Here is an 11724-nt window from a genome sequence, read left to right on the forward strand (position 1 = left end):
CATCGTTTACATTGAAAATATATTTTCATTTCGTTACGAGTTCCAGAAGAACGTTATACATAGACGTATTGCGATTCTTTTTTTTTTCTTCTGTTACTTAGACATTACACATCGACACGGGAAGTAGAGGGAATCCCGCAGCAGCAACAACAGCAACATCGGCGAGGCTACACTCGTCACGATTCAACGATCGAGTAAATCATTTTTACATAGATATACAAACACGTTCTTTCTATATATTTAACAATAGTAATATTCCAAGTCGGACGATCCGTCGTTTTCTCTCTCTCACTCTCTCTTCCTCTCTCTCTCTCTTTAGAGAATCTCGTATTTGTTCTGTACCAAAGCGATGGCGTATCACGCTGCGTTCTCCTCAGATTTATTAAATGATTGGATGCTGGATTCGGAATTGGGGGCTCGAAATTACTCTTGGAGTCGATCGATTTATCCATGCTATGCACCGGGACAATATCGAACCCTACGTCTATACCTCAAATATTGCTGCTCTCGGCGAGTAAATACATATATCATAAGTAGAAATTAGTCGAAATACGTTCGTAATAGTTAGTGAAAACATCGGTGAATGGTACGAGTATAACAATATCGGTGTATATGCGCCTGTGTTTGTGTATGTATCCGTGTATGTGCAATATAACGTATTTAATACGCAGCGTATAATCATGTTATCCGAAAGCATATATTCTCTTAGCAACATACAAAATGTGTATAATATGCGATATCGTTCCGTAAACAATTCTGGGATCACACATTACGATTGCGCTAAAAAGTACAGACGACTTTTGCTGTAACAGATACTTTTGCGTTAACTACATATCTTTACATCGAGCAACTTAAACGACGCGCGATCTAGAGCTAATTCTTTTCTTTATATAGATTTCAGTGCGATCCTGTAACAAATGCTATTCTTGTCACCGCAACTGCTGTTTATTGCGATTTACAGTTACGAAACCGATAGATAATTGTATCCGCTACGCTACTCCGAAATATTAATTATACCGTATTCAGGTACAAGATATGCATACCAGCTTGTTTCACATCGAAATGCAGTGCACGAGTATTGGAAAAAGAAAAGCAAACGATTCGAAAGAAGTTAATTGATTAGAAACATCGCGTTTCCCTCGTTGTGACAAACATGTAGAAAAATTGTATACTAATCGTGTAGGGTATTTCTATGGAAGCGCGTTATCTCTGACCACCGATCGCATTGCCAAAGAACCAATCGATCGATCAGTGAGTTTCCTCGAGAATTCCTTTTACGAATTGAACTTTGTTGCTTTTGCATAATTTGTACCTATTCTTAACCGCTCGAAGAATTCGAGAAACAAATCTACAATCCCTGATAAACGAATCTACATACGCAATAATATTAAACAAATAGGAATATAACAAATAGAACAGAACGACTAGGATCTATAGTGACTCGCGTTTCTTCCAACTTTTCACCGCGGTATTATTATAGTCCTAATTTACAAATTTCTCATAGTTCCCGAAAAGTGTCGCGTATATACCAAATTGACGGCCGCGTCCCAAATAATTCGCCGATTCGGAACCATCGCGAATCGATCAACCGCGTTTCGTAGAAGCATAGGGAGACGCCGTAATCGTTTCTTCATAGGCCAAACATATTTTCAATGATCTTGGTCGTTTACGAACCGAACAACTATATAGTCTTGTTCAATTGCCTCGATTCCTTGACAAATGAATAACTTAAAATGGCATTCGATACAGTCAATCTTTGTGAACAATGCCTGTACCTTTCCCGTTCTAGAAACGAATTTTTTCGTGATCGTTACCCTCGATGAGAATTTCTAATCGAGCACACGCTTATTCTAAGTCGAAACAATAATTCGTGATAACAAGTTCAAATACTAAGGATAGTTTGATTACAAAACCCGAATGAGATGTGTACGTACGAAATTTGGTCGTTCGTAAATTCATAAAATCGTTTTCGTCGACGTACAAACATTTAAAATATGCTGACATTTATTATTTTGGTCGACGAGTATACAAGTTGCTTTTATTCGGAGAAAGAAAATGTAGATATTCGTAAACTGTGAAGTTTATATTTAGTCTTTTTATGGACGACTTTTCGGATTGCAATATGTAAAACCCATTCGGTTGTAATCGAACAAATTGAGTTTATGATCACAAAAATAGGCTCTGAATAATATGCTTTTACATTGGAATATGACAGTTTCCTTTATAGATATAGATATATATATGTATATATCTTACGATTTGATTGGTTTTCTTGCTTATAAACGAATATTTTTGGAAGTTCACTGAAGGAGCGCAGAAATATCCCAAATTTTAATCAGACGATCCTGACCGATTGTTAATAGTCTTCGCCTCGGTGCATCGAGATCCATTCCAACGACGTTATGCTTCGCGTCGTGGAAGGATGCTAAAGATGTTTGGCTGCGTAACAAGTACATACATGCGAATCAGAAAAATGAAATCATAACAATTATCTCATCTTTTCGTTATTCGTTGACACAGTGTTACTCACTTGGCTGCTTTCAGTTGTATGTGGCACGGATCGCAAACCCTGACTTCAAACTCGAATCCCATTGCCGGTATTGCTATTCGTTGTGCTGTGCAACGAGCGCATAATGCACGACCGCAATGACGGCAATGATGTTGCCTTAAACCTAGTTGTCGCTGATCCATCATTGCTTTGATATTCCAGAAAAACGGTCTACTGCAAGCCTGGATGTTCAACCGTGTTATTATGTGTCGACAAATTCTCAGAATAACATTAGAGAATAATTATTAATATTCTAAATACGTACTTGACACGTGCCCGACTCTACCCATGCTGCGGTTTCCTTCCTGCTCGCAGCCATGTCCCAACAAACTATTACCCCGTCTTCTCCTCCAGACAACAGAACACGTTCTGCGCTCGCATAGCACAACGCTGTTACTTTGTTGCTACGAAAACAAATATACATTTGTAAAACGCGTATCCAAGGACCATTGTAACGTACACAAGTTCGCTTACTGATGTCCTTGCAGCTCGTATGCCGTTCCCTGACGACCTCCGATATCCCATACTATGATACTTTGATCGAAACTTCCAGAAAACAAAAGCTGTTTCTCGGAATCCCATGCCAAAGTGTGAATACTGCCTGTATGCGTTTTTAACGTAGTAATCAACGTGACATTGTTAGCCTCTAACTTTAACATCGCTATCTGTCCAGAATAATCGCCGACAAAAGCATGTTTCGATTGAGCATCGAATCTGTGCGAGTTAAGGACAATGCGTTTATGATAATTTTAAATGATTTTATGAGTACGATATTGTAAATGTTTTTTCAAAGGAAAGGATACTGCAGTGCAGTGTACCACGCGTCGGTCTGATAATGTCCCACTTTCTGACCACTTTCCGAGCAGTGTAATTGAAACTTTTTATCTCGACCTATACTTAAAACCCATTCGTTATCCGGAGAAAATATGACGCCTGTGACTCTTGCCTGATGCGCAGAGTATTCGCGCATAGCTGTCATCCGGTTGTAATCTTGCTCCAGAATGAACTCCTAGAAATAATGTCCATCAAGCACATTGCAAATCGCAAATAGTACAATTCTGTGAAAAATTTATATGTTTCATACATTTATCCTTCCATTGTCCAAACCAACAAACAATTGTCTTGTCTCTACGGTGTAATGCATCGACGTTGCACCAGCAGCCATGTACTGACAAACGCTTGGCCAGTATTGCCCGGAATCACGTTTCAGCCAAACCCTAACGGTTCTGAAAAATAATAGGGCACGATGCAAAGTAAAGAAGTGGCTGCGAATGTTATTGAAAATGTATTGAAAAACCGACTCTGCACGAACGATTGAAAGAAACGTTTAAAAAGGCACGGAACTTTAATGATCAACAGAATTTTTTCTATCTACCTGTCATCGCAAACGCTAATTACACCTTCTTCCCGCGGTATAATGATAGCCGCATTAACATCGTCGTTGCATCCTTCCAATTTCGACAAGAGTACGGGTTTACGACTTGTGCTGAATTTGTCATGATTTACACCTGGAGCGGGCTTTATCTCTGCTGCCATTTCAATCGTCGGAGTGTATTCTGCGAAGTGGGCTTGTCATTTGACAGTTGTCAGACTTCGATGATAAATCAACGTTTATGTGTTTCACAAAGACGGAAATTCCAATTTTTTCAGAGATTGTGGAGAACCTGTCGGCGTCGTTCGTGTTATTCGGCGCAAATCTTCCTTGCCTTCGTTGCATCAAACACCTCTTTATCGACTGTCTGTCGTTCTCGTAGAAATTCTACCCTAACCGTTTAGTTTCGCCGTAAATTATGTCTGGCCTCTATCTATACGTTACAATTTATCGTTAACTCTTCCACCATTTTCCATCTCTTTTACCAGTTTAAAAATACATCCGGCACGTTATCGATGAGCACGAATATCAGACCACTGACACAAATTTCGAATATATAATACAGATGATTTCTACAATTATTTACCCAGTATTTTCTGTTCGGAGCGGCAACAATCATTCGCACATGAATTCTTCCATTCTTGTAGAATATTCAACAATATATTCTGTCTCCTTTCTACGGTCCAGTGATCGTTGTGACAATAGTTACCGACCAGCATTGTTGATAAATGTTATGCGCCTATCGGTGAGATGGAGCAATAGTAGGAAAATCGACGTAAACGTCGTATCTCGTTCAACGTTAGTCTCTGCTATCAAAGAATCTGTCAAATCTGCCAAAAATTGTTGAATAATGGGATGCGTTGCGATTACTTGAAACTGTCGATATCGATAAGACTCGCCAACTTTTATCGAGCAATAGTAACATCATGTCAGGCACAAAGGTAATTAATAACAAAGTATATACGCGCTTTTTTTCGTTTAAAAGGATTCACAATGACATATTGAGTAAACAATCCTTTTGTTAATGTCAGGCTGATGCTAACAAAGACGATAGTCTAAAGAGACAGGGCTCGTTCAGGAAATTGTTACCTGTAGACACGAACGGAGATCCTCAATTGAGCATGTCTGTAAAGATGATCGACAGGCCTACCGTTTCACAGACTAATAAAGAATACTCAATCTATTTACAAGAATATAATATTTTATCCGAATAGTAAGTTAAACTGATGAATGTGCGGGTAAGAAAAGAGCTTTGCAAGTACACAACATGAAAGGTATTTTTCTAATATCTGCTTTTTTCATAGCAAGATGTTGTGTTGCCAAGAGTTAAAAGGGATTTATGTTATACCATCGGCACAAAATTCCCTGTGTAAGTAACACCAAATAATTCGAAATGATTTGTTCTTCTGAATGGATTCATGTATGAAAAAGATCATGCATTTAAATTATTTAAGCCAAATATCGATTGGTTCTTAGGTCTTGCTTATCCTGACTTCATCTTATATAATGGTTTCCATGTAAATATGTGTATAATTCACTGTTTGTTGCATTTCCTTACAAGTATGGAAGTGTCAAGCATTTATTACATTCAATAGATATGTTTGTCTTCTGTTAGTGTGGTTCGGTGTACAATTCGGTAGGCAAGGGACCTATCAAGGAGGTGTCTTCAGATTCACTATTACATTGCCACAAAATTTCCCCGATGGCGGATGTCCTGTAAGCATTTTTTCCTTTGATATATGATAATTAATTTCTGGAATCGATTTATACATGTGTGCACAAAATATTAGAGAGTCGTGTTTCAAACACCGATGTTTCATCCTCTAATCAATCCTGAGTCTGGAGAGTTGTGCACTTCTTGGGGATTCACAGAATGGAGGAGGAGCAATAGGGTTTGGCAATTAGTACAATTTATAACAAAAATACTCACAAAAGTTGATATTAAAATGACTCCTGTGAACCAGGAAGCATCTATGTTGTAAGTATAGAAATTGAGTATCTAGTTAGCAAAGACAAATCCCATTTGTTTAAATGATTTTATTGCATCTGCATTGTAGATTAGAAAATAATTTTGAAGAGTTTCGCGATCGCGTTAAAAAATGTGTGAAGGATAGTGTGAGTAATGTATACGATCCACCTATGGTGAACGATCCTCATTATATAGTTTTTGACCCATACAACCACGAACTTCATGATCCTGTTAAACGAGAGATTTACGAACCTAAGGTAAAAAACGATAATCATACACATATTTAATTTGTACATGCAAATTTTCACATAGTATCAACTTAAAACGATTCAATGATCTAGGAGGGAGAAGAAAATAAAACGTTGGGTCTATCTTGGGTACAACCTGGTTCGCTACAACCGTTTTCAAAACCTGAAGCAAGATAATAAGTGGTTCTAAGATATAAAGTGCAATATTGAAACAATATACGTCCGGATGAGATAAGAAACTGTACACAATGGTACAGGGGATAAATGAAATTGTATTTTTATATTAGTAGAAAATGAAAAATGTTATATAATTATTGGTTATCGTGGTTAAAAGTGCCAATAACCTTTGTTGTTTTTGGATCTCTGGTGTGTTTGGAGCTTTCGTAAGCTCCAGAGAGTGACTGATAATTTTTGGAAACACGGCTCTGTGTATTCAGCCATGAGAAGGGCACATTCTAGTCAAATGTACAATTGTTAAGTAAGAAAAGCAACAAAACTGCTCATTCATAACAACATCGGTATTTCAAATTTGATGACAAAAAAATCCTATGTGTCGATTAATTTATTCCTACACAGGGTACTCTAAAAATGTTGTACTTCTATGAAAGGGGTGACACCTGAGGTCATTTCAAGTAACTTTTTTCATTTGCAAAATTGTTTTTCGCAGCTTTGTTAAGAAGTTATTAACGAAAAACACGGACCAATTACAGCTTGGCTACAGGTAATCATGGCGTTGGCATTGGCCGAGCTGGAATCCATCCACTGTAGCCGCGCTGTGATTGGTCAATATTTTTCGATAATCGAACATTTTCGCAAAGGAAAGAGTTACTTGAAATGAGCTCAGGAATCGACTTCCTTTCAAGGAAGTGCAACATTTTGGGGACACCTTGTATACCTTATTCTCGTATTTGACCTGTCGTGCCATCTACGGTAAAATGTCCAAACTGTTGGCTAATCAGTATTGTCTTGCGGATAATATGTGGCGCCACATGTCCAATTGATCATATTTATGATTCCGAATACGCAAATGTAAAGCATGCAATTTCAATAACGCACTGATTATTAATAAATACAGTGTATAATACAATGTGGTGACATTGAACCAATAATCTAACACCAATGCAAAGTTGCAGCTTCTTCTCCCTTACATTTGTTGACACACATATTTACAAGGTCCGTATTAATATTTTTATTTATCCCAATAGTCTACGTGTCTGAATAATAAAATTGTTGTATGCTGAATTTAAGTTTATACGTCGGCTTTTACGTTTTCGTAGTTTTATCATTTTCCCTATATACGTAAGCCGATATAGTTTTCGTACCCTGAGCCACCTTGAGTTGTCATGAGTATCGGATTTTAGGCGTTCAGGATGGGCATTGCACAGTGAATCAGTGTATGTACAAAGAGGAAATGTGTATTTCAAGATAAATGTGAAGCACCGTGGAATAGTTCAGGGGGATAGATCTGGACTGTTAGATGTTGTTTACATTCTTTTTTATTTTGTTTCGAAATAATCGAAGTTATTCAGTTTCTGCGTTTTAAGAGTATGAGCTACAATTTTAACCTTTAGTGACAGTTGGACAGTTGTAGGTAATAGTTATCCTATTTTCATGGTGTATACGTTAATTCGCTTTTTGCTCTAACATAATAATTATGTTACAAACGTTTCACAAATCTACTAAATAATACGATACGTGTGTTACCGCCATACAGACAGAAAGATTGCAATCGTTTCGATCGGTCCAAACGAAAGAATCCAGTGTGCGATTGTAGGTTAAGGGCGAACTAGGCGCGCACATGATTCATGTGAAGAAACAATATTTGATTTGAATTGTCAATTCAAACAACTAAGTAAACAAATCAAAAGTGTTTCTCGCCACTTTGGTTAGTAGTAAATACCGGCGTATTTAAGCTCTCGTCTTTTGTTTGATTCTTTTCAGCGATCAGTAGCTATGTATGTAGATACATATTGCACAGATCTCCAATGAAGCTGTTGGGTTAATTGTTTTATTCTAGTTACCAGTTGTTGTACGTTTGTTACAGCTGTTGTAGGTACTACAGAGAATTTTCAACATGCAGACAATAAAGTCCGTCGTAGTGGGTGATGGAGCTGTAGGTAAAACGTGTCTTCTGATTTCGTACACGACCAATAAATTTCCATCCGAATATGTGCCCACGGTTTTCGACAATTATGCCGTCACGGTAATGATAGGAGGAGATCCGTATACTTTGGGATTATTCGATACTGCTGGTAAGGATCATTTTACCTCAAAAGTATTTCAGGGTATCGACATGTTTCTATGTTACAGGTCAGGAAGATTACGATAGGCTGAGACCGTTGAGCTACCCTCAAACGGACGTGTTTCTCGTTTGTTTCTCCGTAGTATCGCCTTCGTCGTTTGAAAATGTTAAGGAAAAGGTTGAGTTTCAATGCGAAAATAGCTGTTCTCCTACAGAAATAAGTAGGAGAGCGTTTATTACTGGATTATCTTGTTTCAGTGGGTGCCGGAAATAACGCATCATTGTCCAAGGACTCCATTCCTCCTTGTTGGTACTCAGATCGATTTAAGAGACGACGGTACCACTACCGAGAAATTGGCAAAAAATAAACAAAAGCCAATATCGGCGGAGCAAGGAGAGAAGCTTGCCAAAGAGTTAAAAGCAGTGAAATACGTGGAATGCAGTGCCCTCACGCAAGTAAATGCATCCCCAGTCATATAGTATACCGTGTCATGTAAACTCACTCTCAGTGAAGGGAGCAAGGAAACAGTAACCAAAAATATGACGTTAACTTTGCAGAAAGGCTTGAAGAATGTGTTCGACGAAGCCATACTAGCTGCTCTCGAGCCTCCAGAGCCAGTCAAGAAAAGGAAGTGCGCGCTGTTGTAAAAAGGGTATTTATTTCGAAAGCGATGCATGTCCGAAGGGGAAACAAAGTTGTTCTGTTCAACGATAACGAGCGGCAAATCTAACGCGTAGTATAAAGCACTGTTAGAAAAACCGGGACTGTGCTTCTCTATGGTTCCTTTTTCGGGAAAGAAACATCGATCGTCGAGAAGAAAAGCAAACAGCCGCTAGCATCAACGCGACAATTCCAATCGACTCTAATCGAATGTATCTATATTGCAACGTTACGATCGCGATCACATTCCACACACGCAGCGCGAAAATTCAGCTTGAAATTTTGATCGGGTACTCGTTAAACCGAACTGCACAAAAATTTTCTAATTTTTTAAATTACGCGTACCGTAATCATCGCCACCGAGCGCATCTACGAACGAATGGAAAACTCATCGAATCGATCGGTATCGTTCAGAATTTCATCGATACTCGTATCGCAACGATTGGTGCTATCGCTATGCAAATAGCGTTTCTCGTGTTTTTAATAATCGCGTAATCGCGAATCACGATCCAAGGCGCGTTCGTTGGGTTTGTCGAGAATCGGGTCTTTTCGGAAGTGAAAGATAAAAACAATCAGGGCGTTCCTTTCCATTTCCAGTGTGCTGGACGAAATTGTTTGAAGCGAGACCAGTATTAGAGATCGAGCGATTAAGGTATAAACACACCGTATATCGTAGATACATGGTTTATAGATACGTACGTATATCTCAGACAGCATATAACGAGTAACGAAACGAACGAGAACACGTCAACTAGCATACAGATATTTTCGAATCTGCCCTAAAGATTCGATTCCGAAATTGTAGACGGCAGCTACGCCCCGGACGAAAACGTTTTCGCGGAAGCGCGTTGCTCTCGAAGACTTTTGGCATCTGATTTTGTACATATCAGCGTCTGCTTTGATACAGTCTGCGCATCGACCGATCATAGATCTATTCAATCGGCAGAGCGAAGGGTACGAATTACGAATACCAAGCATTTCTACTTAGTTCGTCGGCGAGATTCGAAACGACTCGAATCGATTCCGGCGCGGTACAGGGCGGTGCTACCCGCGCGGGAGATCAAATACGAGCGACCGAAGGAGCGAACGCTTCCTTGTTGGTCGATACGATTGCGTATTATTTATTCAGCGACCGTCGTATTATTTGTTAACCGACTATTCACCGCCTAATGTTTTTCTCGCAAACTTGTTTAAACGTTACGTGAACTGGATATACACGGGAACGGAGAACTCTAGCCTCTTTTCGCTAGATTGAGCCGAGAATCAACGGTGGTCTCGCATGTATCCAGTCGAGAGAGAGAGAGAGAGAGAGAGAGAGAGAGAGAGAGAGAGAGCGAGAGAGAGAGAGAGAGAGAAAGAGAGAAAGAGAGAGAGAGAGGTGGCATTTAGTAGCATGTACGTGTCACACTATGTAGACACAAACGTATAACGAAATATTCACATAAATATATTTATACTATGCATAAAGGAGTAACGTTCCTTCGAAAACCGAGCTCGGCCTAGCGGTTCCCGCGTTCTCGTCCCGCCTATTGTTCCCTCTCGCGTCCGCAAAATAATCGACGTATCTCCCTGCGCGCAAAGAACCCGATGGTCGGTATCCTCCGGTGGAATTGGCACGTGCGAACGGAAACGCTGGGCGCACAGAGACAGAAACAGGAGGCAGTCGCCCAACGGTAGACATAGTTTGCCGGATCGCGTTCCTTCCCGCGCTCTTTTACCCCTTCGATTCTTCGACCGTTCGGATATCTTCGTTTCTTTTCCGTTTCCTCGCTCTTTCTCTATCATCCGTGTTTCTCTCTAGACTGCTCTTTTTCCATCTTTCCTTTTTCCTCCGCTACGGCCACCCCCCGTTTTCCTCTCCACCGCTCTTCTCCCCCCCCCCCGTTACCAGCCGTTTCGTTTCCTCGATTGCATCGGCGTGTAACGTGGCGCGGTGCGCCTTGTGGTTACTTCAATTAGGTGGATTCGTGGTTACGTATCGACGTACTGGAGCGAGTTAACCACGCCGACACAGAGGGTACGCCGGTCACGGACTCATCACGGACGTGCCTCCGGACTCCCTTGACATTATCGCTAATCATCTCGAATCGATTCTTGCATCCACGAGAAACGAAACTTGCGAGCCGCTCGGCTGCAGAGCTACGCTCGAGTCGAGTCCTGTCTCGTATCGTCTCGTCTCGTCTCGTCTCGTCTCGTCTCGTCTTATCTCCTTTCGTTCCGTTTTATTTCGAGCGGAATATCTTCTTGGAATTCCGATCTCGATTCGGATCCGTTTTCCCGGCTAATTAACTTTCTCGAGGATTAAATCGTGCCAACTACCGTCTATTCCGTTTTCTTTTGTTATTCGCGGATCATTATGCGAAATATAAATTCTCCGAGCTCATTTTGAGACACAGAGATCGGGCAAAAGTGACTGTTGTCTTTTAACCATTTTGACGAGTTGAAAATAGTGTAATAATACTCTTGGATTCTTCTAATGACTTTAATATTTGTTATAAATGCGTAAAATTCGTTCTCGTTGCAAACCGAAGGACTGAACGAGGAACTCGAAGCTTTGGGTGCAGATAGAGCACGGTGCTCCGAGAGTAAATTCGATTTCGAACGCGAATCGAAGACGGGCTCGGTCGTAGGTGCGAAACGCGGCAGGTTCGGCGATTAATCGAGTGCAATTCGGGTGTCGGTGG

General features: G+C 40.1%; 3 protein-coding genes across 9 annotated transcripts; 2 read left to right on the forward strand and 1 right to left on the reverse strand.

The window, feature by feature from the left end:
- Positions 1-677: 677 nt before the first annotated feature.
- On the reverse strand, positions 678-4542 carry Wdfy2 (WD repeat and FYVE domain containing 2). The gene is made up of 7 exons (XM_076800713.1): positions 3924-4542; positions 3633-3774; positions 3352-3557; positions 3023-3262; positions 2814-2952; positions 2531-2730; positions 678-2439 (listed from the first exon to the last, which is right to left on the reverse strand). The coding sequence occupies exons 1-7, from the start codon at positions 4082-4084 to the stop codon at positions 2301-2303; spliced, it is 1227 nt and encodes a 408-aa protein (XP_076656828.1). The 5' UTR covers positions 4085-4542; the 3' UTR covers positions 678-2300.
- Positions 4543-4700: 158 nt separating this feature from the next.
- On the forward strand, positions 4701-6879 carry LOC143361376 (protein crossbronx homolog). The gene is made up of 7 exons (XM_076800714.1): positions 4701-4861; positions 4952-5133; positions 5225-5289; positions 5536-5636; positions 5711-5898; positions 5978-6146; positions 6231-6879. Exons 1-7 carry the CDS (start codon positions 4847-4849, stop codon positions 6312-6314), a joined length of 804 nt encoding a protein of 267 aa, XP_076656829.1. The 5' UTR covers positions 4701-4846; the 3' UTR covers positions 6315-6879.
- Positions 6880-7034: 155 nt separating this feature from the next.
- Positions 7035-10359, forward strand: LOC143361377 (cdc42 homolog). Of its 7 annotated transcripts, none has more exons than XM_076800715.1 (5): positions 7035-7310; positions 8191-8389; positions 8448-8557; positions 8638-8835; positions 8938-10359. In XM_076800715.1, exons 1-5 carry the CDS (start codon positions 7257-7259, stop codon positions 9025-9027), a joined length of 651 nt encoding a protein of 216 aa, XP_076656830.1. In that variant the 5' UTR covers positions 7035-7256; the 3' UTR covers positions 9028-10359. The 7 variants fall into 7 exon arrangements, with proteins under 7 accessions (XP_076656830.1, XP_076656833.1, XP_076656832.1 ...); XM_076800718.1 differs by having other exon boundaries at positions 7180-7310; positions 8182-8389; XM_076800717.1 differs by lacking the exon at positions 7035-7310 and adding an exon at positions 7390-7531 and having other exon boundaries at positions 8182-8389.
- Positions 10360-11724: the final 1365 nt, after the last annotated feature.

The sequence above is a fragment of the Halictus rubicundus genome, chromosome 15, assembly GCF_050948215.1.
Source record: "Halictus rubicundus isolate RS-2024b chromosome 15, iyHalRubi1_principal, whole genome shotgun sequence".
NCBI lineage: Eukaryota > Metazoa > Arthropoda > Insecta > Hymenoptera > Halictidae > Halictus > Halictus rubicundus.